Source organism: Apus apus, chromosome 2 (genome assembly GCF_020740795.1).
Source record: "Apus apus isolate bApuApu2 chromosome 2, bApuApu2.pri.cur, whole genome shotgun sequence".
Lineage (NCBI taxonomy): Eukaryota > Metazoa > Chordata > Aves > Apodiformes > Apodidae > Apus > Apus apus.
Genome location: NC_067283.1, coordinates 117,154,236 through 117,181,270, shown reverse-complemented (window position 1 = coordinate 117,181,270; position 27,035 = coordinate 117,154,236). Strand labels below are relative to the sequence as shown.

At 44.1% G+C, this 27,035-nt stretch overlaps 2 protein-coding genes across 3 annotated transcripts; both read left to right on the top strand.

The window, feature by feature from the left end:
• Positions 1–72: 72 nt before the first annotated feature.
• On the top strand, positions 73–26,407 carry LOC127380375 (epidermal retinol dehydrogenase 2-like). 2 transcript variants are annotated; one of them, XM_051609158.1, is made up of 7 exons: positions 73–162; positions 16,542–16,885; positions 19,548–19,679; positions 20,291–20,390; positions 22,334–22,478; positions 23,070–23,195; positions 24,702–26,407. In XM_051609158.1, the coding sequence occupies exons 2-7, from the start codon at positions 16,565–16,567 to the stop codon at positions 24,793–24,795; spliced, it is 918 nt and encodes a 305-aa protein (XP_051465118.1). In that variant the 5' UTR covers positions 73–162; positions 16,542–16,564; the 3' UTR covers positions 24,796–26,407. The 2 variants fall into 2 exon arrangements, with proteins under 2 accessions (XP_051465118.1, XP_051465117.1); XM_051609157.1 differs by lacking the exon at positions 73–162 and adding an exon at positions 13,922–14,069.
• LOC127380376 (epidermal retinol dehydrogenase 2-like) lies at positions 78–9,016 on the top strand. Its single transcript, XM_051609159.1, has 7 exons — positions 78–162; positions 1,856–2,198; positions 3,467–3,598; positions 4,210–4,309; positions 5,946–6,090; positions 6,682–6,807; positions 7,309–9,016. Exons 2-7 carry the CDS (start codon positions 1,878–1,880, stop codon positions 7,400–7,402), a joined length of 918 nt encoding a protein of 305 aa, XP_051465119.1. The 5' UTR covers positions 78–162; positions 1,856–1,877; the 3' UTR covers positions 7,403–9,016.
• Positions 26,408–27,035: the final 628 nt, after the last annotated feature.

Sequence of the window (27,035 nt, the reverse complement as noted above, 5' to 3'; positions counted from 1 at the left end):
GCAGCCGGTCAGCCCCGCCGGGGCGGGCAGCCGGGATAAAGGCCGGGCCGCCCCGCCCTGCCCCGCTCTTGACTCTCCGCGCCCCTCGGGCCGCTCCGGGAGCCGCTGCGCCGCGCCGGGCAGGCGGAGGAGCCCTCGCCGTCCCTCAGCCCCGCAGCGCAGGTACCCACGGCCGCGGGGGTCCCGGCGCTTTGCGTTGCCGCGGGCGGGACGTGCCCGGCCGGGATGCGGCGCCTCTTCCCGCTCCTGCGCGGGCGGGCCCGGGGCGGGGGGCGCGGGAGCGGCGGGAGGGGGGGCGGCCGGGCCGGGCCGGGGCGAGCGGGCTGGGCAGGGAGCGCTGGGCTGAGCTCCGCGGCTCGGAACTGCCAGGGGGGTGGGTTTTTGTACTCATGTGAATTGGTTTAGCAGGCGGGGTGCGCCAAGGGAGGGTAAGGTGGTCCAGCGGCTTCGCGGTTAACACTTGTAGTCATAAAGCCGGCGCTGGCATGCTGTCCGCACTTGCTATCTATCTCATAAGCCTTTGTAAAACCTTTGATACAAAAGCCCACACGCTTATGTCTGTATGAAGCTTAGCATATTAAAAAAAACAATATGTGGCATCGAAGGGATCTAAGCTCTTATGGGTGCCAAAGATAACCTGGGCTCATTCACCCATAACTAGATCCCTTTTCACTTCAGTTGAGAAACCAAAATCAGACATGCGTGTCTGGATATGCTTGTTTCCAGTAGCTGGTGTAATGCAGCAGTGAGAATGGAGGATTCTTGGACCACTCTGGTTTTGCTTATATCTGTAGTAGTTCTGTAGCTATGAGAGCCTACTACAGAAGATGTAAAGATTTGCTCTAGAAAAAAGTTGCTGTGCTGTCTTGAGATTTCTTCCATGTCTTACTGGTGTCACTGTCCTCTGCCTGTGCCAGAACCTCTGCACATGTTTTGTCCCATTTTAAAGGCAATGAAGAACAGAAAGCATTCACCCTATGACTCCTCTTTTTCAGAAAGAAGAACTTGCTTCTCTACCAACTATATTTTTGATGAAAGCTTTTCTGTTTTCTGAATAGGCGTCCTAATGTTTTTGCCAGAAACCTTTCTGAAATTACTTGCTCTGTTCTAGCGCTTGCCTATCCCTTTTCAGGACTGGCCTTGTTTCCCATGCACAAAACCTGAGACTCCTGATCACAATGTGTTCACTTCCAAGGGGAGGACCCCCTCAGCAGTGGGAGTACTGGAGTTTAAAAGCTAGTACTCATTGCCAGTAATTTACCTGCTGTGTTTTGAAGACTCATAAGCACAGGATTGAGACTATGAATTGGTGTGTGTATGATCTATTGGTGTCAAGGATTATCTACAAAGCAAAGAAGTTATGGGCCTTAAAGCAGATTTTTTTTTTATGGTCCTGAAGTACTAGCTTGTGAACACTAATTTTTTTTTTAATCAAGTCATAAGTTTTGATTTGTGATTGCCATGCATGTCTGCTTAAGATGCTCAAGAGGCATCTATCACTTCCTTGGTTCTTGTTTCTGCGTCCATGTTCTGTCAGAACAGAGATGGAAGCCCATGATGTGAGGTGTGGGGAATTTCTAAAGCAAATGAGGGAAGGTGCTTCTCACCTTTTCTGCCAAATGATTAAGCAGTTGTGTGCTGCATTATGCAGGAGAGCAGGAGCACCTGGAGATGACACAGAAGTGGATGGGTCAGATATCCAGATGTAAGCCTAGATGTTCTTTGAAACAACACTTGGAAGCCTGCTAGAGAAAATATTTAGAAGGGATCTGAAAATGCTTTTCAGTTTTGAAATACTGGTGTTTGCTTTCTCTCTATGGTTTATTCTATCTGGTAAACATTTCTCTTTATTAAGCATCTGAACAGATAGTCTCAAGATGAACTTCTTCCTGGAAACACTGAAGGTTATTGGACTTTCTTCTTACTACTTTCTGGAGTCGCTAGTCTTCTTGATAGTGCCCAAGCAAAAGAAGAATGTCAGTGGTGAAATTGTACTAATAACAGGAGCGGGCAGTGGCATTGGAAGATTGTTATCTTTGAAGTTTGCCAGCCTTGGAGCCACAGTGGTTCTCTGGGACATTAACCAGGAGGGGCTCAAGGAGACAAGCAGACTGGCCAAACAAAACGGGGCGGTGAGAGTGCACTGTTACATCTGTGACTGTAGCAAGAGGGAAGACATCTACAGAGTAGCTGACCAGGTAAAGTATCTTATTTGTGGCTTTGACACTATGCCGAGGTGTGTGCACGGTGTATGGTAAGTCCGAGCAGCTTCAAAGCGAGAGAGCAAAGTTAATTAGTTCAGAATGGGTCACACATAGTGTTTTTGAGAGTTGACTCGTCTACCTCTGACTTTAAAAATAGCAAGAGCTGGTTCTCTCTTTCGGGACCTAGTTTCAACTGAGTAGTATCTCATTCTTTCAGTTACTGAGCAAGCACTTAGTGGTGAAGTGCAGAAAAACAATTGATTGAAGCTTAAGCAGTATTTCAAGTCCTGGCAGCCTTTAACCAAAAGTAGACCCCGAAGACCACACACTGTAAAAAGGATTGACTGTTTAGGCAATTTTCAGATAATTCCATGGCTGTGAGCAGATTTTTGCAGTCTTGCTTTATCAGAATGGATAAAGGTATCTTGCAGCCTTAAGTATTTCTTGCTTCCATTTCTTGAAGAGCTTTTTAAATATCACATGTGATTAGATTGTTTGGGCAGAGTCGCAGAATTGCCAAAAGCTAAAATTGCTTAAGAGTTTTCTTTGTAACAGCCCGTTCACCCTTGCATAAGATGTTGCTAAACTTAACTGTTTAGCAGTTTAAACTTAACTGTTGGACTAGAAAGTTTCCAGAGTGAGTGTTTGCCTGAAGGTGAATCCTTCTTTTGGTGCTGTTTCAGAAGCTCTAGCCTTCTGCCTTTTTCTGTCAGTGCAAAAATGACTAGAGCAAACTTCCTGATAGATGAAGCTTGTGCATGGCTTGCAACTTGTTAAAGGCTGGTATTTTTGGTTTTTTGTATTCTGGTAATGCTAATCACTCTAACTTGAAATGTACAATGTTTTGATTACACTGCATCCCTGGCATAGATTTGACATAGCTGAGTCTGGTGAGATCACCTGAGGATCTATGCACTGTTCCTTGCCACATGGCATAGAAACAGCTCTATAAACAGAATCACTTGTTGGTTTTAAGGAGGATTTAGCATTAGTTAAGCTTGCTGCAACAGAGACATACTGGCAACAGTGGCAGCACGAATCTGAGGTACTGAAAGCAAAAGCCTGTGTGGAGCTGAGTCTAGATGGAAGCTCAGCTCTAAACAAGGTGTAGGGTGAGAACGGAGAATAACTGGAGGTGTTTGAATACGTAGCAAGCACGATAAATTTGACTGACTTGAAATGTTTCTATTATGTGTTCATATCTAAACCTTGGAAAACATGTTTTGTATTTGTTGTATAATGTCTTGTGGCCTTTGTTTTAGGTTAAAAAAGAAGTTGGTGATGTTACCTTCCTAGTGAACAATGCTGGTATAGTAATTGGGAAGACTTTTCTTGATTCTCCAGATCCACTTGTGGAAAAAACCATGGAAGTGAACATAATGGCACACTTCTGGGTAATACCTCTACTTTGCCTATTGTTAATTATGAATGTGTGAACTGAGGAAAACATGGAAGGATATGTAACTTCTTGTAAGTTCAGGCAGAAGTGATTCAAGAAATTCCTTTGTGTGCCTGAGAGTCTGTAAAGGTAAAAAAGGGGTGGAAGAATGAATCCTTTGTGAACTTCTGGGGTAGGCAGGTGGAAGCAAAGTTGCTTCGTATTTAGGAATGCTCTTAAGAACTGAAGAGTACCATCTGCTAAACTCTGAAGTTAATCATATGTTATAATCCCACAATATTAATTGACAGAAAGCCGCTTTAGTAACAGGGAAGAGTTCAATTCTGTTAGTGTTCTATTGGCTTTGTGGTTATGATAGTTCCAAGGAGAAATACCACCTGTTGTGACAATGCTCTTAATAAGTGGGGCTTTTGTCCAAAATGAGTAACTTAACGTGCATGTTCTTCCTTCCAGGGAAGGCGGGTCATCTACATGGTGGCCCCATCACAGAGATATCATAATTGAAGCTTTGTTAAATTCTAGGGAGAATTTCTTTAAAAGCAACACCTTCAAAATATTGTAGCACATAGTTTGCTTATTAAAATGCAACTCTGACTTACATTCCAGACTTACAAAGCCTTCCTCCCAGCAATGATGGCCTCTAACCATGGACACTTGGTTAGTATTGCAAGTTCGGCGGGACTTGTTGGAGTGAATCGTCTTTCTGGTAGTGTATTAAAGCTCATGTTCCTTTAGACACTTTGTTTTAAACTCTGCAATCAATACTTTGCCTGTAGCAAAAGCAAAGGGCTGTACTTTCAAACCAGCTGCACTTAAATAGACCGTTCCTTGAAAAAGAGTTTTCCATGTGCTCAGCAGTGCTGTGAAAGGGGGTTTTCTGCCAAGGCAGTTAGAGGATCTAATTGCCAAGGCAGTTAGCCATATAGAAATTTGGAAATTGAGAGCTTCAGTGTTGCTAAAGCTAACCTACAGGTGTTTGGTGGGGAAGAGGCCACTGCTTTGGTGTTTTTGTTTAGTTGTGTAAGCATGTTCTCAGCCTAAGCAGAGTCCTGTGCAGATTTCCCTAACTCAAGGAATGACTAAAATCCAGATGTGGTGCAGAGCCACAGGTGTGACACCTCGTTTTGCTTTCTGTCTCTCAGCCATTCATTCAAGAGGACCCACACAGTGATGGAAACCAAGTGTGGAGACTGGGGCAAACTCAGAAGGCGTTTCTGGAAAACGTACACAAAGGGTGGGGGAGAAATGAACTGAGGTGATATAGCAGTATAGAAATCTGGCTTCTAGGCAGCGATAATGAAGGCAAATTGAGTTGCATGTTGAAAGCCCATTAGAGAGTCTTGAAAGCCTGAGCTGGATGCATAAGAAGCTAGTGTGTGGATCCAAAAATAAGGTCTGGTATGAAAAGGTAATTGAATCTGCTGCTGTTGTTCAGTAGAGGGGCAAGGTGGTAGCAGGAACACCATGAGAAACCCCCTGTCTGCAAGTCTAGTACAAGAGTTAATTTAGGAGAGCCTGTCCTCATGCGAGAGGTGCTCCAGCCCTCTGGTCATTTTGGTTGCCCTCCTCTGGACATGTTCCAACAGGTCCACATCCTTCTTGATTTTGGGACTCCGGAGCTGGATGCAGTACTCCAGATGAGGTCTCACTGGGACAGAGGAGAGGGGCAGAATCACCTCCCTGAATCTGATGGCCACATTTCTTTTGGTGCAGCCCAAGATGCGGCTGGCCCTCTGGGCTGCAACTGCACTCTGGTGGCTCCTGTCCAGCTTTTGATCCACTGGGACCCCCAGGTCTTTTTTCACAGGGCTGCTCTCTAGCATGTCTCCCCCTAGCCTGTGGTCATATCTCTGGTTGCTCCAGCCCAGGTGCAGGACCCTGCACTTGGCCTTGTTGAACCTCATGAGGTTCACCTGGGCCCGCTTCTCCAGCTTGTCTGGGTCCCTCTGGATGGCATCCTGTCCCTCTGGCATATTGGCCATAATATCCAGCTTGGTGTCATCAGCAAACTTGCTGAGGGTGCTCTCAATGCCACTGTCATTATTACTAATGAAGACAGGGAACAGTACTGGTCCCACTAAGTGACACCACTTGTCACTGTTTTCCATCTGGATGCTGAGACTTTGTTTCTATACTATGGTGCTTCTGTTGTTTACTGTTAAAAACCCCCCGTGGCTAGTTGGTGTACTTAGCAGAGCACAGTTCTGTCCCTGTTCTCTATCAAAACACTGTTACTGCTCTGGTGTAGATGTTCAGTGGTAGGACTCCCTGAATCTCCTGAGCAAAACTAAATTAATGAATTAAAACATTTAACTGCAACGGATGTTTTCTTTATTCTACAGATTACTGCGCAAGTAAATTTGCAGCAGTTGGTTTTGCGGAGTCAATTCATTTCGAGATGAGGAATCTGGGAAAGACAGGTGTGAAAACCACAGTTGTGTGTCCTGTTGCCATAAACACAGGAATGTTTGATGGCTGTAAAAGCAAGTGAGTAAACTCCTGTGAGGTTTTTATGCAACTTGCACGCTTAGCGTTTTACGTATTTCCTTTATGAAAACTATTTCCTATTTCCTTCATGAAAACCAGGAGCTAGGCTTTTCTCTTGCAGGTGTTGTTTTCAGGGCCTCAGATGGGTGTCAGTTCTATCCAGTGACTGGGCAACCCAAATGGCAAAGCTCTTGGTACTTTTCATCTAAGCTGAAACATAATTGGTGTCCTTTCCTCTGCAGAAGCCAAAAGCTCCAGGTGTCCTCTCTGGTTTCTACAGCCCCATTCAGCTCCTGAAATCAGTGTTGTAGCTTTGCTCATTGTGCTTGTATAAGGACAAAATCTAGGAGCTGGATAAAAGCCTAGTATGTCTGAATAGGAGGACTCTGTGGATTTGTCTTCTGCAAGATGATACAGAGGCAAATGAAAAATGGCTACTCAATCTCTATCATGATGGAAGTTCTGTTGTTCCTAGGGCTTGTGGTATTTCTTTCTTCTTTGAGCTGAACACCTGCAGTATGGAGACTTATTTTGAGTAAAATGGGAGTCCAAAACAATTTGTATTGTACTAAGAGATGTCTTCTCTTCCAGGTGGCCAAATTTGCTTCCCATTCTGGACCCTGAGTATGTGGCCGAGAAGATAGTCACAGCTATTCGACAGGACCAAGTAATATTGGTGCTGCCACGCTTTGCTTATTTAGTCATGATTCTGAAAAGGTAAGATTTGCCTTTCCTTCCTTTCCTCTCTCACTTTTCTGCCCAGCGATGCTACAGCTATGTTTTGACTAAAAGTGGAAATGAGGCTTCTACTTGTTGATGTGAATTTTCCTTAAGTTCTGCACACTTTTGGAGTGTTGGGGATTTTTGTTTCTAGGGGTTCAGTCTACCTTTGGACCACAGAGCAGTGACAAGATTGACTATGTACAGGCGTAGATACTGGGCCAGCTCCTCAGTAACTGCATATCTGGTGCCTTGCCCCAGCCTTAGGACACTTCTGACTCAGTTGCAAGCCAGGTTGGGAAACTGATCTGTCTAAAAGGACAGGCTGCCGAAGGAGTGCGAAGGATATTTTGAGAGGACCAATGATGGTGTATTCTAGAGAGGATTCTGTCTTTGCCAGGATTAGCCAGGTAGAAGTAGCTCTGTAACAAAACTGCACAAGTAATCTGATGTCTGTTTTGGGTTTTGTTTCTCTTCTTCAACTCCCCTATCTTACAGTATGCTACCAGTGAAAACAGCTCTTCTCTTTGCGGACTACTTTGGAATGCTAAGTATCATGGATAACTTCAAAGGACGAGCAAAGAAAGAGTGAAAATGCACAAAATTCAGAGACCAGCACCTCTCAAGTGAGCCTTGTTAAAGGTGGTGGGAATGGTCTGCTTCTTCAGCAGCTGTGAACTCAAGGTGCCTCACTTCTCATTAGTAACCATTTTAAAGGTTAACCAACAGCTTTCATTTGAATTATTGTTTTTGCCTCATGCTGGAAGTATGGTAATTGAAATTAATTCCTTTAGTTCTGTCTGTTATGGTGCCTTAAATATGATCCTTCATCACAAACTACTAACTGGCAGCTCTGGGGGAAGAAGGGACCAGGAAACCAAATGTATTTGGCAGGGAGCCAGGAAAGCCTCTAGTGGCCCTGGCTTCTCAGTGCTGTTCACTGAACCATGAGGAGGGGCTGCACAACTGGTGCCATTAGTGTTCCCTGGTAAACTCAGTCGTTCAGAAGTTTCCAGAAACATCAGGTTATAGAAAGGGAAATTTTGTGAAATGAAAATATGCTGTGTTGGTGCAAAACCAATGAAATATATGCGGTTTTGGCGGTGGTGATCTGGGGACTCACTGATGACTATGGATGTTGGGGTGGGGAGGGGGAAGGATGTAAATGGTGTGTTTGTGCTGCTAGTCTACTTTTTGTCTAATTTATTTTAAAAGTTAATACTATGGCTGCAACTTAGTAGCATAAATCTTTGTATCTTTTAAGTGCAATGTTTTAAGAATAATTAAAAAAAAAAAAAAAAATCATCTCTTAAGTAAAAGACACTTGTTGTCCTAAAGGGTGAGACTGCCAGCCTGGGTGTGCTATCAAGCATCTTGCCAAGTAAGACAGTGAGTTACCAAGAGCAAAGGCATTGCACTGCATTATCAGGGCTTTCCTTGGGATTGCTTCTCAAGGGAATGGTGCTGATAGAACTGGAGTGAATGGGATCATTACAGCCATAGCTTAAGTAACAGCATTTTGTTTTGCTTCTCTGAATTGAGTGGCAGGTTGCCTTGTGTCTACAGAGTCTTCTTTTAGGACTACCCATTTACTTTGGACACATGCTGGGGCAGCCTTGCCCTTTTTGACAATGGTTGCTTAGAAAGCTGAAAGCCCTTTGACTTTTGGTAAATGCAAAACAAGAAACAGGAAGATTATACCTGAAATGTATGCCATTTAGACAGGTGCTGGCTGAGCCCACCTCAAGTCACAGTGCTCTGCTGGCAGTTTGTAACACCTGCAGACTAAGACTAAAATGCATTAGCATGCAATTAATTGAAGGACAGTATGGAGAAAAGGGTGAGGATTTATTTTTTTCCCCACACTGGCCTAGAAACTACCTTCATTTGCCTTGTCTATGCAATTAGGGAGGTTTACCAGTGGAGAAAGGAATTATGTAGGTCTGCTTTACTACTGGTGAGCAATAAATGCTGAGTAAAACAAGTGTGTTAAGAATGGCCTTTTATGATGGGCTGATGAGAGCTGGAATTCAGACTGATGAAGAAAAGGTTTGTCTTATTGTCCCTTCAGATCTGCTTCTTTTTCTACCTCACAAATTCTGCTCACTTACAGTATGCTTCAGGAAATTGAAGTTGCTAATGAGAAAATGTGCTGTCCAATACATGCATTGCACTGCTTGCTGGAAATAAAGTCAATCACTAATAACTGTGTGGTGTGTCTATGCCTTGCAGATTCCCCACTTTTTTATGCTAACAGAGCATGTTTTTCCTCCTAACTAGGAATACTAGGTGTGCAGGATTCTGGAGCAAAAGAGTAGAGAAGTGGATTATACATGTGAAGAGTCTGTATCAAAATGCAGCTCTTGTGGGAGCAAGTAGCTTTTCATTCCTCATGTCTCTGCAAACTAGTTCTGCTGAGGAGAATTGAAAGCAATCCATTTGGCTGTGGGATTTGTGGCTTCTCAGCAGGTTCAGGTTTGTCCCACCACTAGGAGGATCTCACCTGATAATCTGTACAAGAGAAGTGCATTTTCATAGGTATTTTGCTGCTTTGCAGAATCTTTGAGCTTGGAAAGGACTTTTCTGCTCGGAGCAAGATCCATCAGAGCAGATTGTTTAGTTCTGTGTCCAGTCAAGTTTTAAATCTGTCTAAGGCTGGAGAGTCTAGAACCTCTCTGGGCAACCCCTGCCAGTGTTTGCTCATACTCAGTTTAAAAACAAAGAAATTAAAACTACGTTTAAATGTAATGTACTTCTTCCAATTTGGGCCCATTGCCTCGTACCCTTTTAGTGCATACCACTAAGAGTCTGGCCCTGTGTTTTACACCTTCCCATGAGCTACTGATGCATGTTGAGACTATGCCTTTTCTCTAGGCTGAGCAGCCTCAGCTCTCTCAATGTATGCACATTGTATGACAGGTTCTTCACAGAATCACAGAGTAGTTGTGCTTGTAAAGGACCTCTGAGTACCTTAATTGTTTTTCCAGGGCTTCACTGGACTAACACCACTATGTTCATATCTGTAAATGAGTAGGTGTGACTTTCAGAGACCAAGTTCTGTAGTAGCTTGAGTGTGTATCACCTGTCATTTTCCTGACTCTTCCTTTGCTGTGAAAGTCAGGAGAGACAGATCTAGAGCCAGAGCTCTATCTGGTATTCCAGGAGAATGCAGAACTACTGCCTCTCCTGGGAGACTTAGTGGAGTCACTGATGCCATGCTGTGGCTTTTGTCCACTCAGTGTGTAGCACACTTTCTCTGTGGTCCTTGCCAGATCTTTTCTCTGCCAAAGCCACCAAGTTTGCAGCCTGAAGTTGTCCAGATAGCACGTACCTGGGGAAAACATAGCTTTGCTGAGGGAAAATGGGTGAGAAAATCCTTCACGCTTTCTTCCCTTGCCCTCAGCATTGTTCACACTAGAACCAGGGGTGTCCTCATGATCAAGAATGCAGATGTACAAGGAAAGGACAAGACAAAGGTATAGGCTGTATGTCAAGGTGCTTTACAGTGTTGGGTCTGCCAGGCTTGTATTGGCATAGTCTCCCAGACTCCCTGCACAGGACAGAACTACAGAAAAGACTTGGGAGAGGTAGAGCCTTCAGGCAGGGTATGCAGTTTCCGTGCTCTGGGAATGAGTCAGTCTGTAACAGAGGATGGAAGTAAAATGACAAGGTGTCTGGGTTGAAACTGTGCTACAATTCCCTAAAGAATTGAAAACCAAGTTAACTTCACAAAATATCAAAGACTTGAATCAGGTGGAGCTTGCTTGTGGTAATTATCTACACCTCTGCAGCAACAGTCAGAAATCTGTTTCCAACTTTGCTTCTGAGCTGAGGACTTAGAAGATGGCTATGAAGCTAGTCTCCTCGACTTTTTTCATTTTTTCATGTTGCCAATGGAATGGCTGACTGCCTTCACTCATGCTTTAAGTGACCATTGCAGATATAATGATCTGCATTTATTTTATCTGTATTATTACCATCTGTATTTATTTAGTGCTTTAAAGATTCTGGATTGGTCCTCAGCATTCAGATAATTTAAAAAGCAGAGTATTTTTTCTTTAATTTGTGTGTGATAGCAACTCTGCCCATCTAAATTGGGTCAGGTTTCCAGATTCCCTTCAGAGTGGAGAGAACATCTAAACAATCACTTTGTGTTCAAGGAATAATGTCTTGATGTCTGTTGCTTCCTAGATTTGGAGAGAGGCAGCTTGCTTTGGTGGGAGAGAGCTACAGTTTCCAAAGTGGAAAACTGCCTTAGAGAAGAAAGCTGGAGGACAGGTGAAGTAGTGAGGAAACTGAAGTCTCTTGTTCAAGTGAGAGTGCACTAAATATGTGAAGGGATGCAAGACAAGAAGGAAGAGTATTATTGGTGGTGAGTAATTAGTTGGTACATGGTCTTCTTATGGGAAGTCCCAGAAGCCATCCTTTTGATCCACAGGATTCTTGAAGGCTGGACCTGTATCTGCTGCCTTAGAGAACTTCCTGAGCTAAAAAAGGGGTAGGTTAGCACTTTGGAAAAGCAGAATATAGGCATGAGGGGGGAGGGTGTGTCTGTAATGATATATATATATATATATATATATGCACATACATACACATACATTTCAATTATGCATATATGAAATATAATTTTTAAATTTGGTTTGGACTTGGCTTGTACAGAAGTAAAAAGAGGTAGATCACAAATGTTGTGTGTGAAGGGGCAGCATGCCCCCTTCCTGACACAGACAATAAGGCTTCCAAATCAACCTTCTTTTCAAAGATGTTTAATTAGTTTTTGCAACTTAGTATGCAATAGCAGGCTTGAGCTTTACATCTGAGGCCACGTAGTGACTTGCCTGTGTGATGTTTTTGCTCTTGGATTAAAAAATTTCTTCAAAATAGCAGGCATTTTATGGAGTAGCACCCTGACTGTGAAGAACCCACAGGAAGGAGATGCTGGCATGTACACAGCTGTTTTTTCATTCAACAAGCCACAAGGCTGGCCTTTTTGCCATTCTTTCTTTCGAACATGATGAAGAAATAATGGACTTCTCAGATTCAAAGGAAGAGCTGTTTCATTGTTTCCACTGTGGAGGCCTGTCCTGTTTTCTCTTGTACACACGTGCTTTTTGTCATACTGTATTACAGCAGACAGACACAAAGATGTACAATAAACATCCGTCCGTGTTCTCCATCTGAGTTGTAGGTTGGTTTGTGTTTTGGTTTGGGGCTTTTTTTGTTGTGATGTTGTGGTTTTTTTTGGTGTGTGGTTGGTTGGTTGGTTTTGTGGGTTTTTTTCTTTGTAATAATCTTAATATCCAAAAAGGAGAACTAAAAAACCCCAACGATCAAGGGAACAACCTGTGAAAGATGTATATAGGTACTAGCAATATCACCTGTACTTTCTTTCCTAATTCTTGCCAGTCAAATGGAAGCAGAAGGATCAGACTGTTTACAAGCATATTACACTATTCTGCTTCAGCAGCTGGAGTAGGTGGGGGGTAATTAACACTTTACTAACAAAATATTTATCATATTTTCAGTGCTCTGATAGAAAAGAGTGAGAGTACTTTGAAGAGAACACAGCTCCAATGGTAAGCCAGGCTGTTGTTGCTTATTATTCTAAAGTGCAGGTGATTATCCTAGTCCCCATGCAGGTGCATTTATCCAGCTTAGACCAACCCTACTTGCTTAATCATTTGTTGTGACATACATAATCAAAATTAGTGGTAAAATCAGGTAAATATAATAGACACCCTACTAGAGATTCACATGAAGCATAAATAGCAATTCAGTGTGCTACTCGTTATGCTGTTCCACTAGAGCTGCCAATATCTACCCGGAAATGAATGCCAAGAGCTTTCTGAAAGTTAAGGCAGACCAAAACACAGTACCACTCTCCCATTAACAAAAACAGAAAGGAGGGAAGTCGATTATGTAGAAACTGATAAAGTGGAATTGAATATTGTAAAATCAAAAGCCCAATGGAAGAAGAGATTTCCCTGAAAACCCAAGGACTGAAAGGGAAAAGCAACCCATATGAGATAAGCTGCCAGAGCTGACTGATGCAGCTCCCTCGGAGCATCATGTAACAACGAGTGTTCAGAAGAAGAAGCAATGAGTAATAGTTGTGGGGGACTCCCTTCTCAGGGGTACTGAGGACCCAGTTGCAGACCAGACCTGCTTGCTAGAGCAGCTTACTGGGGGCTCCTATCAGACATGTAACAAAAAAGATACAAAAACTTGTACAACTCTCTGACTATTATCCTCTCCTGTTTCACATGGGCACCAGTGTCACAGATAGGAATAACCTGAAGACTATAAAAAAAGACTATAGAGCACTGGGAGTGGCAGTGAAGGGCTCGGGAGCACAGGCACTGTTCCTATCAAACCTTTTGGTCAAAGGGAAAGGGCCGATCAAGTTGGAAAAGTTAACAAATGTTTACAGGAGTGGTGCCAGACCACAGAACTTACTTTTGAAACACCTGGGGGCTGATGGGGTTCATTTGACAGAGAAAGGGGAGAGTATCTTGGTCTTTGTTCCTGGAGCTGATTTTAGCCTTTCATCTTAAGACAAATAAACTCACTTACCGAGTTTTATTTCAGCAAGTTCTATTCTGTAAGCTTGTAACTTGCAGGAAATCTTTGTACCAGGTGGGGAAAAGAGCCAGGCCTCACACATTCTAGCCTCCAATGCCAAACAAAAGGTCGGTCTCAGTCTTAAACGTGGTACTAAGCATCTTCTCCTCATACGGACATCCTTTGAAGTTGTAAATATTTAGCGCTCTCTAGCATCAGAGTTCTGCTGCCTAAGGTTGAGCTTAAGGTAAAGAGCACCCTCCAACGGACCGAAGGGAAGATAGTGTCTATGGCAGCAAACACAGAGCCCCGAGAGCCTCTGCCCAGCGAGCTGCTGCGTCCTTGGAGCCCCCTTGGAGCCCCGGCGAGGAGCCAAAGCGCCGAGCGCCCGCCCCGGGCCCGCTGCTCCCGGCCAGAGCTCATCCCCCCGGCCCCCGGGCATGGGCGGGGAGCGAGCAGCGCAGCCCCTGCCTCCGTCCCGCCCTCCTGCCGCCGAGGGCCCCGCGCCGGGCCCCGCAGCCCCGCCCCGTCCCCGGGCAGCCGGTCAGCCCCGCCGGGGCGGGCAGCCGGGATAAAGGCCGGGCCGCCCCGCCCTGCCCCGCTCTTGACTCTCCGCGCCCCTCGGGCCGCTCCGGGAGCCGCTGCGCCGCGCCGGGCAGGCGGAGGAGCCCTCGCCGTCCCTCAGCCCCGCAGCGCAGGTACCCACGGCCGCGGGGGTCCCGGCGCTTTGCGTTGCCGCGGGCGGGACGTGCCCGGCCGGGATGCGGCGCCTCTTCCCGCTCCTGCGCGGGCGGGCCCGGGGCGGGGGGCGCGGGAGCGGCGGGAGGGGGGGCGGCCGGGCCGGGCCGGGGCGAGCGGGCTGGGCAGGGAGCGCTGGGCTGAGCTCCGCGGCTCGGAACTGCCAGGGGGGTGGGTTTTTGTACTGGTGTGAATTGGGTTAGCAGGCGGGGTGCGCCAAGGGAGGGTAAGGTGGTCCAGCGGCTTCCTGGTTTGGGGGGGGGGGGGGGGGTATTGCTACACCTCAGTCCTTGGATGGTCCCGGCTATGGGACCACCATGGTTTTTGGGGGGATTGCACCCCTCCAGATGCAGTGGGCAAGCTCACTCTTGCCAAACTCTGATCAGATGATTGTGCGTTCAACCTTTAACCTCTTTGGCTAGCAGAGCTGTTTGGGACGTCAGCCTCAATGCTGCCCTTGTGTTTTGTGAGTCTCCCAAGAGCTGCTCGGCTGTGAGCATTAGCGCTTGTACCATCAAGTCAGTGCTGGCAAAGCTGTCTGCACTTGAAAAGAAATCTGCCTGATAAGCCTTTGTAAAACCTTTGATACTTTGCTATGATATAAAAGCCCCCATGCTTATGTCCATGTGGAGCTTAGCATATTAAAAAAAAAAACAACATGTGGCATCGAAGGAATCTGAGCTCTTACGGGTGCCAAAGGTAACCTGGGCTCATTCACCCGTAACTAGATCCCTGCTCACTTTAGTTGTGCCTCCAAAATTGGCCAAATGTGTATGGAAATGCTTGTTTCCAGTAGCTGCTGTAATGAACCAGTGGGAATGGAGGATTCATGGCCCAGTCAAAGCTGGGTTAGGCAAGAGATGTCAGTGGAAATTAAGTGTCTTGTTGAAGGATGTTGGAGTCGTAGGCCTAAACCAGCCCTGCTTCTCTACAAAAGTCAGTACTTCTCTAAGATCTAACATGCCTCTGTCCTATAGAAGTCTAACACATGATTCTTTTACTTGATAAATTACTGGCACACATTCTAGGCTGGGTTTGAGTCCAATTTTGTATTACACTTCGAAGGCAATTGCCTCTCTTCTTATTCCATAGCACTTAACTGGACCATCTTTATCTGTTCCAGAGTTACCAGTCTTCTTTCATGCAAATGGAAGATACTATGTTAAATGCATTAAGTTACTATAATCAAGTTAATTTCAGTAGCTGCATTTATTTTTGCTTCTGCTTTAGACCCAGCAAAGAACCTCTGTTTCCAAAAACTTGCTCTTTTTTTTTTTTTTTTTATACATTAAATTCAATAACACTTCTCCTGTATCGCTCTGGTTTTGCTTATATCTGTAGTAGCTCTGTAGCTATGAGAGCCTACTACAGAAGATGTAAAGATTTGCTCTAGAAAAAAGTTGCTGTGCTGTCTTGAGATTTCTTCCATGTCTTACCGGTGTCACTGTCCTCTCTGCCTGTGCCAGAACCTCTGCACATGTTTTGTCCCATTTTAAAGGCAATGAAGAACAGAAAGCATTCACCCTATGACTCCTCTTTTTCAGAAAGAAGAACTTGCTTCTCTACCAACTATATTTTTGATGAAAGCTTTTCTGTTTTCTGAATAGGCGTCCTAATGTTTTTGCCAGAAACCTTTCTGAAATTACTTGCTCTGTTCTAGCGCTTGCCTATCCCTTTTCAGGACTGGCCTTGTTTCCCATGCACAAAACTCCAGACTCCTGATAACACGTGGACATCCACATGTTAAATTTAATGAACTTTGCTCAGAGTAGCAGAGATCTAAGTAACTTATCTCTCCGCACTTCTCAACCACAATTCCCTATACACATAGATAGCAATGTTGAATAAGAGATGGGATCAACCTGGGCATATAGTACTAAAGGTCAAAGTGTAGATGCCAGCATGCTCTACCTTTAGCTGAGAAGGAAGAGATATTAACCCTTTTCACCTTAATGAGTCAAAGATTTAAACCTGCTTTGACCAAGGATGCGTTTCCTGACAGCATTCTTTTGAAGACTGAATGGCTTCTCTGCATCAACAGGACTGTGATGAGCCCAGACTATGAAGTTAAGCACGTATCTGAGATGCTCTGATTCTGAGCATCTTAATGCAGAGATGCAAAGAGGAGGAAGTCACAGCTTTGCAATAAATTCCTAATCAAAACACTCTGTTCACTTGTGCTTCTCATGTCTCCTGAATGATTAAGCAGTTGTGTGCTGCATTATGCAGGAGAGCAGGAGCACCTGGAGATGACACAGAAGTGGATGGGTCAGATATCCAGATGTAAGCCTAGATGTTCTTTGAAACAACACTTGGAAGCCTGCTAGAGAAAATATTTAGAAGGGATCTGAAAATGCTTTTCAGTTTTGAAATACTGGTGTTTGCTTTCTCTCTATGGTTTATTCTATCTGGTAAACATTTCTCTTTATTAGGCATCTGAACAGATAGTCTCAAGATGAACTTCTTCCTGGAAACACTGAAGGTTATTGGACTTTCTTCTTACTACTTTCTGGAGTCGCTAGTCTTCTTGATCGTGCCCAAGCGAAAGAAGAATGTCAGTGGTGAAATTGTACTAATAACAGGAGCGGGCAGTGGCATTGGAAGATTGTTATCTTTGAAGTTTGCCAGCCTTGGAGCCACAGTGGTTCTCTGGGACATTAACCAGGAGGGGCTCAAGGAGACAAGCAGACTGGCCAAACAAAACGGGGCGGTGAGAGTGCACTGTTACATCTGTGACTGTAGCAAGAGGGAAGACATCTACAGAGTAGCTGACCAGGTAAAGTATCTTATTTGTGGCTTTGACACTATGCCGAGGTGTGTGCACGGTGTATGGTAAGTCTGAGCAGCTTCAAAGCGAGAGAGCAAAGTTAGTTAGTTCAGAATGGGTCACACATAGTGTTTTTGAGAGTTGACTCGTGTACCTCTGACTTTAAAAATAGCAAGAGCTGGTTCTCTCTTTCGGGACCTAGTTTCAACTGGGTAGTATCTCATTCTTTCAGTTACTGAGCAAGCACTTAGTGGTGAAGTGCAGAAAAACAATTGATTGAAGCTTAAGCAGTATTTCAAGTCCTGGCAGCCTTTAACCAAAAGTAAACCCCGAAGACCACACACTGTAAAAAGGATTGACTGTTTAGGCAATTTTCAGATAATTCCATGGCTGTGAGCAGATTTTTGCAGTCTTGCTTTATCAGAATGGATAAAGGTATCTTGCAGCCTTAAGTATTTCTTGTTTCCCTTTCTTGAAGAGATTTGTAAATATCACATGTGATTAGATTGTTTGGGCAGAGTCGCAGAATTGCCAAAAGCTAAAATTGCTTAAGAGTTTTCTTTGTAACAGCCCGTTCTCCCTTGCATAAGATGTTGCTAAACTTAACTGTTTAGCAGTTTAAACTTAACTGTTGGACTAGAAAGTTTCCAGAGTGAGTGTTTGCCTGAAGGTGAATCCTTCTTTTGGTGCTGTTTCAGAAGCTCTAGCCTTCTGCCTTTTTCTGTCAGTGCAAAAATGACTAGAGCAAACTTCCTGATAAGTGAAGCTTGTGCATGATTTGCTTGTAACTGCTTCCTGCTTATCTAAGAGGAGGGGAGAAGGAGGGAGCATGGTAGCGTGAAGGACACCAGCAGGAAAAAAATTGAAACTAACCTTCAGTTTTGAGGTCTCAAGGACTGACACATCAACTCCACAGAGAAAAGGAATAGCAGAGCCTTTCTGGCCAAATAGAAAAAGGAGAAGAGCATGTACATATGTGTGTGTGTGACACAAGGATGATAAAAACAAAGGTAGAGAGGAGTAAGGAAGTGGTAAGAGCGCCTTGGTGCATGATTCCTCACTTATGACCTTCTATCAGCAGTCCACTAACAGCTGATCCACTAATAATCCTCCTTATGATTCATGTAGAAGGAAATACCCTACTACTGTTATTTCAGAAACGTCATGTCCTGCTGATAACTGATGTGGAACCATGTTGAAAACTTCCCCATATTATAAGTGCCAAGAATATTTTAGTACTAGCTAGTGCTTGGTGTCTTGGTGCCACTGTTTACTTAATGTGGTGTAGCAGTCTTTGGCCCATAGTGCGCAGCAGCTTTTGCAAGATGAGGCAGCAGCTTCCAGGTTTTGGTGTGTGTCCCCTCCCACCCTTGGTGAGTCAGCCGTGTGCAATGACTTGGAGTTTTGCAAGACAGTAGCAAACTTAATTCACGTGGGCAGGACAGGATATGTTTGAAAACTGTGCCCAGTAAAACAATCTCAAACCCAAACCGAAATGTATGTGAATACTAAATGCCTGCTCTGGTACTTCCTCAGCCACGGAGAGACCTGGAAAAAGCCACTTCAGTAGGAAGAAAGCCAGAAAGTGCTGCACATATGGTATCCTTGTTCCTTTCCTGTACTACCAGGATGAGGGACACCTTTTGGCTATCAATAGCGAAAAATTTATTTCTAATGTCCTTGTTCCACAAGTAACCCACCCCAAAAGGAATGTGTTTTTTTCCAAACTATCCCTCCCTCCCTTGAGTTCAGCTAAACTTAAAAAACACAGGGCTTTGAAAGAGGAAACTGATATTTGATCCTCCTACTTGTGAGGAAACAGAAGACTTTTCCTCGTTATCATGTTGCGAAGTTCTATCTGGGCTCACAATAACTTCCAGATCTCTTATGCACAGTATTTTTTTTCTTTTTTTCTTTTTTTTTTTTTCCCCCTCATGCATTGTTTTAATTCTTGCTTGTTAATCACAATGACAGCCTGCAGTCAGTTTTTTACTTTTCTGAAAATCATCTTGCATGTGTAGAGGAGCAACAGTAGAACTGGTCCAGGCTTGCAGAATTGGTAGATCATTTGTCTCAGGGCAGTATTAAAGGATCATTTACTAGTTATTAATTTATGTATTTGAATGCCAGGCTATATTTACCTTGTGATGAGGGGTACTTAGTGAGGTTGGTGACTAATGCTCCTGTGCTCAAGTTGCTCCATGGAAAATGAAGAGGATTTGACTAAGTGCAAGGAACCTCATAATTTTAAGTTCAGATATTGCATCCCTGGCATAGATTTGACATAGCTGAGTATGGTGAGATCACCTAAGGATCTATGTATGCACTGTTCCTTGCCACATGGCATAGAAACAGCTCTATAAACAGAATCACTTGTTGGCTTTAAGGAGGATTTAGCATTAGTTAAGCTTGCTGCAACAGAAACATACTGGCAACAGTGGCAGCACGAATCTGAGGTACTGAAAGCAAAAGCCTGTGTGGAGCTGAGTCTAGTGGAAGCTCAGCTCTAAACAAGGTGTCGGGTGAGAACGGAGAAAAACTGGAGGTGTTTGAATACGTAGCAAGCACGTAAATTTGACTGACTTGAAATGTTTCTATTATGTGTTCATATCTAAACCTTGGAAAACATGTTTTGTATTTGTTGTATAATGTCTTGTGGCCTTTGTTTTAGGTTAAAAAAGAAGTTGGTGATGTTACCATCCTAGTGAACAATGCTGGTATAGTAACTGGGAAGACTTTTCTTGATTCTCCAGATCCACTTGTGGAAAAAACCATGGAAGTGAACATAATGGCACACTTCTGGGTAATACCTCTACTTTGCCTATTGTTAATTATGAATGTGTGAACTGAGGAAAACATGGAAGGATATGTAACTTCTTGTAAGTTCAGGCAGAAGTGATTCAAGAAATTCCTTTGTGTGCCTGAGAGTCTGTAAAGGTAAAAAAGGGGTGGAAGAATGAATCCTTTGTGAACTTCTGGGGTAGGCAGGTGGAAGCAAAGTTGCTTCATATTTAGGAATGCTCTTAAGAACTGAAGAGTACCATCTGCTAAACTCTGAAGTTAATCATATGTTATAATCCCACAATATTAATTGACAGAAAGCCGCTTTAGTAACAGGGAAGAGTTCAATTCTGTTAGTGTTCTATTGGCTTTGTGGTTATGATAGTTCCAAGGAGAAATACCACCTGTTGTGACAATGCTCTTAATAAGTGGGGCTTTTGTCCAAAATGAGTAACTTAACGTGCATTTTCTTCCTTCCAGGGAAGGCGGGTCATCTACATGGTGGTCCCATCACAGAGATATCATAATTGAAGCTTTGTTAAATTCTAGGGAGAATTTCTTTAAAAGCAACACCTTCAAAATATTGTAGCACATAGTTTGCTTATTAAAATGCAACTCTGACTTACATTCCAGACTTACAAAGCCTTCCTCCCAGCAATGATGGCCTCTAACCATGGACACTTGGTTAGTATTGCAAGTTCGGCGGGACTTGTTGGAGTGAATCGTCTTTCTGGTAGTGTATTAAAGCTCATGTTCCTTTAGACACTTTGTTTTAAACTCTGCAATCAATACTTTGCCTGTAGCAAAAGCAAAGGGCTGTACTTTCAAACCAGCTGCACTTAAACAGACCGTTCCTTGAAAAAGAGTTTTCCATGTGCTCAGCAGTGCTGTGAAAGGGGGTTTTCTGCCAAGGCAGTTAGAGGATCTAATTGCCAAGGCAGTTAGCCATATAGAAATTTGGAAATTGAGAGCTTCAGTGTTGCTAAAGCTAACCTACAGGTGTTTGGTGGGGAAGAGGCCACTGCTTTGGTGTTTTTGTTTAGTTGTGTAAGCATGTTCTCAGCCTAAGCAGAGTCCTGTGCAGATTTCCCTAACTCAAGGAATGACTAAAATCCAGATGTGGTGCAGAGCCACAGGTGTGACACCTCATTTTGCTTTCTGTCTCTCAGCCATTCATTCAAGAGGACCCACACAGTGATGGAAACCAAGTGTGGAGACTGGGGCAAAATCAGAAGGCGTTTCTGGAAAACGTACACAAAGGGTGGGGGAGAAATGAACTGAGGTGATATAGCAGTATAGAAATCTGGCTTCTAGGCAGCGATAATGAAGGCAAATTGAGTTGCATGTTGAAAGCCCATTAGAGAGTCTTGAAAGCCTGAGCTGGATGCATAAGAAGCTAGTGTGTGGATCCAAAAATAAGGTCTGGTATGAAAAGGTAATTGAATCTGCTGCTGTTGTTCAGTAGAGGGGCAAGGTGGTAGCAGGAACACCATGAGAAACCCCCTGTCTGCAAGTCTAGTACAAGAGTTAATTTAGGAGAGGGAAAGGAAAGGAGTGAATCACATCAAAGGCAAATTGTGCTAGTAACCTAATCCTGAAAACAGTCCTTACTCTGTTGTAAAGTATTTTATTCTCAGATAGTGGTTTCCTGCAGGTTCTGTTTATATATAATCACCGAGTCATAGAATGTCTTGGGTTGGAAAGGACCTCTAAAGATCTTCTAGTCCAGCCCACCTACAAAAAAGCAGGGACATCTCCAACTAGACCAGGTTGCTCAGAGCCCTATCAAGCCTGACTTTGAATGTCTCCAGGGATGAGGCCTCCACTGAACAACCCCACCTCCCTCAGCCTGTCCTCATGCGAGAGGTGCTCCAGCCCTCTGGTCATTTTGGTTGCCCTCCTCTGGACATGTTCCAACAGGTCCACATCCTTCTTGATTTTGGGACTCCAGAGCTGGATGCAGTACTCCAGATGAGGTCTCACCGGGACAAAGGAGAGGGGCAGAATCACCTCCCTGAATCTGATGGCCACATTTCTTTTGGTGCAGCCCAAGATGCGGCTGGCCCTCTGGGCTGCAACTGCACTCTGGTGGCTCCTGTCCAGCTTTTGATCCACTGGGACCCCCAGGTCTTTTTTCACAGGGCTGCTCTCTAGCATGTCTCCCCCTAGCCTGTGGTCATATCTCTGGTTGCTCCAGCCCAGGTGCAGGACCCTGCACTTGGCCTTGTTGAACCTCGTGAGGTTCACCTGGGCCCGCTTCTCCAGCTTGTCTGGGTCCCTCTGGATGGCATCCTGTCCCTCTGGCATATTGGCCATAATATCCAGCTTGGTGTCATCAGCAAACTTGCTGAGGGTGCTCTCAATGCCACTGTCCATATTACTAATGAAGACAGGGAACAGTACTGGTCCCACTAAGTGACACCACTTGTCACTGTTTTCCATCTGGATGCTGAGACTTTGTTTCTATACTATGGTGCTTCTGTTGTTTACTGTTAAAAACCCCCCGTGGCTAGTTGGTGTACTTAGCAGAGCACAGTTCTGTCCCTGTTCTCTGTCAAAACACTGTTACTGCTCTGGTGTAGATGTTCAGTGGTAGGACTCCTTGAATCTCCTGAGTAAAACTAAAGTAATGAATTAAAACATTTAACTGCAACGAATGTTTTCTTTATTCTACAGATTACTGCGCAAGTAAATTTGCAGCGGTTGGTTTTGCGGAGTCAATTCATTTAGAGATGAGGAATCTGGGAAAGACAGGTGTGAAAACCACAATTGTGTGTCCTTTTGTCATAAACACAGGAATGTTTGATGGCTGTAAAAGCAAGTGAGTAAACTCCTGTGAGGTTTTTATGCAACTTGCACGCTTAGCATTTTACGTATTTCCTTTATGAAAACTATTTCCTATTTCCTTCATGAAAACCAGGAGCTAGGCTTTTCTCTTGCAGGTGTTGTTTTCAGGGCCTCAGATGGGTGTCAGTTCTATCCAGTGACTGGGCAACCCAAATGGCAAAGCTCTTGGTACTTTTCATCTAAGCTGAAACATAATTGGTGTCCTTTCCTCTGCAGAAGCCAAAAGCTCCAGGTGTCCTCTCTGGTTTCTACAGCCCCATTTAGCTCCTGAAATCAGTGTTGTAGCTTTGCTCATTGTGCTTGTATAAGGACAAAATCTAGGAGCTGGATAAAAGCCTAGTGTGTCTGAATAGGAGGACTCTGTGGATTTGTCTTCTGCAAGATGATACAGAGGCAAATGAAAAATGGCTACTCAATCTCTATCATGATGGAAGTTCTGTTGTTCCTAGGGCTTGTGGTATTTCTTTCTTCTTTGAGCTGAACACCTGCAGTATGGAGACTTATTTTGAGTAAAATGGGAGTCCAAAACAATTTGTATTGTACTAAGAGATGTCTTCTCTTCCAGGTGGCCAAATTTGCTTCCCATTCTGGACCCTGAGTATGTGGCCGAGAAGATAGTCACAGCTATTCGACAGGACCAAGTAATACTGGTGCTGCCACGCTTTGGTTATTTAGTCATGATTCTGAAAAGGTAAGATTTGCCTTTCCTTCCTTTCCTCTCTCACTTTTCTGCCCAGCGATGTTACAGCTATGTTTTGACTAAAAGTGGAAATGAGGCTTCTACTTGTTGATGTGAATTTTCCTTAAGTTCTGCACACTTTTGGAGTGTTGGGGATTTTTGTTTCTAGGGGTTCAGTCTACCCTTGAACCTCAGAGGGTTGACTGAAATCTGTCAGTCATGAATGGTGTTCCTCTGGTCTCAGTACTGGGCCCACTCCTGTTTAACACCTTTATCAGTGATCTGATAAGTGACCCTTACTAAACTTGCAGATAACACTGAGCTGGGTGGAAGTGTGGATCTGCCTGAGGGTAGGGAGTCTCTACAGAGGGATCTAGATAGTATGGATCCATGTGCCAAGGGCAATTGTATGAGCTTCAGTAAGGCCAAATGTTGGGTCCTGCACTTTGGCCACAACAACCCCCGGCAGCACTACAGGCCTGGGGAGGAGTGGCTGCAGAGCTGCCCAGCAGAGAAGGACCAGGGGGTGCTGGTTGAGCTGAACATGAGGCAGCACTGTGCCCAGGTGGCCAAGAAGGTCAACAGCATCCTGGCCTATATAAGGAACAGTGTAACCAGCAGGATGAGGGAAGTGATCTTACCCCCTTACTTATCACTGGTGAGGCTGCACCTTGAATACTGAGCCCAGTTTTGGGCATCTCACTACAGAAAGGACAGTGTGCTACTACTGTGTGTCCAAAGAAGGGCAATGAAGCTGATGAAGGGTTTGGAGCATATGCCTTAGGAGGAGTGGCTGAGGGAGCTGGGATTGTTTAGTCCAGAGAAAGGAGGCTGAGGGGAGACCTTATAGCTCTCTACAACTATGTGAAAGGTTGTTATAAAGAGGTGATCTGTTCAGTGAAGTTACAAGAGATAGGATGAGGTAACGGCCTCTAGTTGTGCCAGGGGAGGTTTAGGTTGGATATTAGGAAGAATTTATTCACCAAATGGATTATCAGACATTGGACCAGGCTGCCCATGGTAGTGGGAGAATTATCATCAGTGGAGGTATTTGAGTCATATAGATGTAGTACTTAGGGCTATGGTTTAGTTAAGGACTTGTCAGTTTTAGGTTAACACTTGGACTCCATGACCTTGAAGGTCTCTTGCAATCAAGGTAATTTTGTGATTCTGTGACATACTTATCTGTGAACTGCTGACACCACTGGGCTACAGTTCTAGTGTGGGCTGTAGATACTGGGCCAGCTCCTCAGTAACTGCATATCTGGTGCCTTGCCCCAGCCTTAGGACACTTCTGACTCAGTTGCAAGCCAGGTTGGGAAACTGATCTGTCTAAAAGGACAGGCTGCTGAAGGAGTGTGAAGGATATTTTGAGAGGACCAATGATGGTGTATTCTAGAGAGGATTCTGTCTTTGCCAGGATTAGCCAGGTAGAAGTAGCTCTGTAACAAAACTGCACAATTAATCTGATGTCTGTTTTGGGTTTTGTTTCTCTTCTTCAACTCCCCTATCTTACAGTATGCTACCAGTGAAAACGGCTCTTCTCTTTGCGGACTACTTTGGAATCCTAAATCTCATGGATAACTTCAAAGGACGAGCAAAGAAAGAGTGAAAATGCACAAAATTCAGAGACCAGCACCTCTCAAGTGGGCCTTGTTAAAGGTGGTGGGAATGGTCTGCTTCTTCAGCAGCTGTGAACTCAAGGTGCCTCACTTCTCATTAGTAACCATTTTAAAGGTTAACCAACAGCTTTCATTTGAATTATTGTTTTTGCCTCATGCTGGAAGTATGGTAATTGAAATTAATTCCTTTAGTTCTGTCTGTTATGGTGCCTTAAATATGATCCTTCATCACAAACTACTAACTGGCAGCTCTGGGGGAAGAAGGGACCAGGAAACCAAATGTATTTGGCAGGGAGCCAGGAAAGCCTCTAGTGGCCCTGGCTTCTCAGTGCTGTTCACTGAACCATGAGGAGGGGCTGCACAACTGGTGCCATTAGTGTTCCCTGGTAAACTCAGTCGTTCAGAAGTTTCCAGAAACATCAGGTTATAGAAAGGGAAATTTTGTGAAATGAAAATATGCTGTGTTGGTGCAAAACCAATGAAATATATGCGGTTTTGGCGGTGGTGATCTGGGGACTCACTGATGACTATGGATGTTGGGGTGGGGAGGGGGAAGGATGTAAATGGTGTGTTTGTGCTGCTAGTCTACTTTTTGTCTAATTTATTTTAAAAGTTAATACTATGGCTGCAACTTAGTAGCATAAATCTTTGTATCTTTTAAGTGCAATGTTTTAAGAATAATTAAAAAAAAAAAAAAATCATCTCTTAAGTAAAAGACACTTGTTGTCCTAAAGGGTGAGACTGCCAGCCTGGGTGTGCTATCAAGCATCTTGCCAAGTAAGACAGTGAGTTACCAAGAGCAAAGGCATTGCACTGCATTATCAGGGCTTTCCTTGGGATTGCTTCTCAAGGGAATGGTGCTGATAGAACTGGAGTGAATGGGATCATTACAGCCATAGCTTAAGTAACAGCATTTTGTTTTGCTTCTCTGAATTGAGTGGCAGGTTGCCTTGTGTCTACAGAGTCTTCTTTTAGGACTACCCATTTACTTTGGACACATGCTGGGGCAGCCTTGCCCTTTTTGACAATGGTTGCTTAGAAAGCTGAAAGCCCTTTGACTTTTGGTAAATGCAAAACAAGAAACAGGAAGATTATACCTGAAATGTATGCCATTTAGACAGGTGCTGGCTAAGCCCACCTCAAGTCACAGTGCTCTGCTGGCAGTTTGTAACACCTGCAGACTAAGACTAAAATGCATTAGCATGCAATTAATTGAAGGACAGTATGGAGAAAAGGGTGAGGATTTATTTTTTTCCCCACACTGGCCTAGAAACTACCTTCATTTGCCTTGTCTATGCAATTAGGGAGGTTTACCAGTGGAGAAAGGAATTATGTAGGTCTGCTTTACTACTGGTGAGCAATAAATGCTGAGTAAAACAAGTGTGTTAAGAATGGCCTTTTATGATGGGCTGATGAGAGCTGGAATTCAGACTGATGAAGAAAAGGTTTGTCTTATTGTCCCTTCAGATCTGCTTCTTTTTCTACCTCACAAATTCTGCTCACTTACAGTATGCTTCAGGAAATTGAAGTTGCTAATGAGAAAATGTGCTGTCCAATACGTGCATTGCACTGCTTGCTGGAAATAAAGTCAATCACTAATAACTGTGTGGTGTGTCTATGCCTTGCAGATTCCCCACTTTTTTATGCTAACAGAGCATGTTTTTCCTCCTAACTAGGAATACTAGGTGTGCAGGATTCTGGAGCAAAAGAGTAGAGAAGTGGATTATGCATGTGAAGAGTCTGTATCAAAATGCAGCTCTTGTGGGAGCAAGTAGCTTTTCATTCCTCATGTCTCTGCAAACTAGTTCTGCTGAGGAGAATTGAAAGCAATCCATTTGGCTGTGGGATTTGTGGCTTCTCAGCAGGTTCAGGTTTGTCCCACCACTAGGAGGATCTCACCTGATAATCTGTACCAGAGAAGTGCATTTTCATAGGTATTTTGCTGCTTTGCAGAATCTTTGAGCTTGGAAAGGACTTTTCTGCTCGGAGCAAGATCCATCAGAGCAGATTGTTTAGTTCTGTGTCCAGTCAAGTTTTAAATCTGTCTAAGGCTGGAGAGTCTAGAACCTCTCTGGGCAACCCCTGCCAGTGTTTGCTCATACTCAGTTTAAAAACAAAGAAATTAAAACTACATTTAAATGTAATGTACTTTTTCCAATTTGGGCCCATTGCCTCGTACCCTTTTAGTGGATAATTACAAAAGGAGACTATCTTTGCTTATTATGAGAAG

Bases quoted from the DNA above. Each gene is read 5' to 3' on its own strand.
- LOC127380376 (XM_051609159.1), top strand. From the start codon at position 1,878: ATGAACTTCTTCCTGGAAACACTGAAGGTTATTGGACTTTCTTCTTAC. The intron at 3,599-4,209 runs GTAATACCTCTA...CTTACATTCCAG, and splicing joins ACATAATGGCACACTTCTGG to ACTTACAAAGCCTTCCTCCC. The intron at 6,808-7,308 runs GTAAGATTTGCC...CCTATCTTACAG, and splicing joins TTAGTCATGATTCTGAAAAG to TATGCTACCAGTGAAAACAG.
- LOC127380375 (XM_051609158.1), top strand. From the start codon at position 16,565: ATGAACTTCTTCCTGGAAACACTGAAGGTTATTGGACTTTCTTCTTAC. The intron at 16,886-19,547 runs GTAAAGTATCTT...CCTTTGTTTTAG, and splicing joins TCTACAGAGTAGCTGACCAG to GTTAAAAAAGAAGTTGGTGA. The intron at 23,196-24,701 runs GTAAGATTTGCC...CCTATCTTACAG, and splicing joins TTAGTCATGATTCTGAAAAG to TATGCTACCAGTGAAAACGG.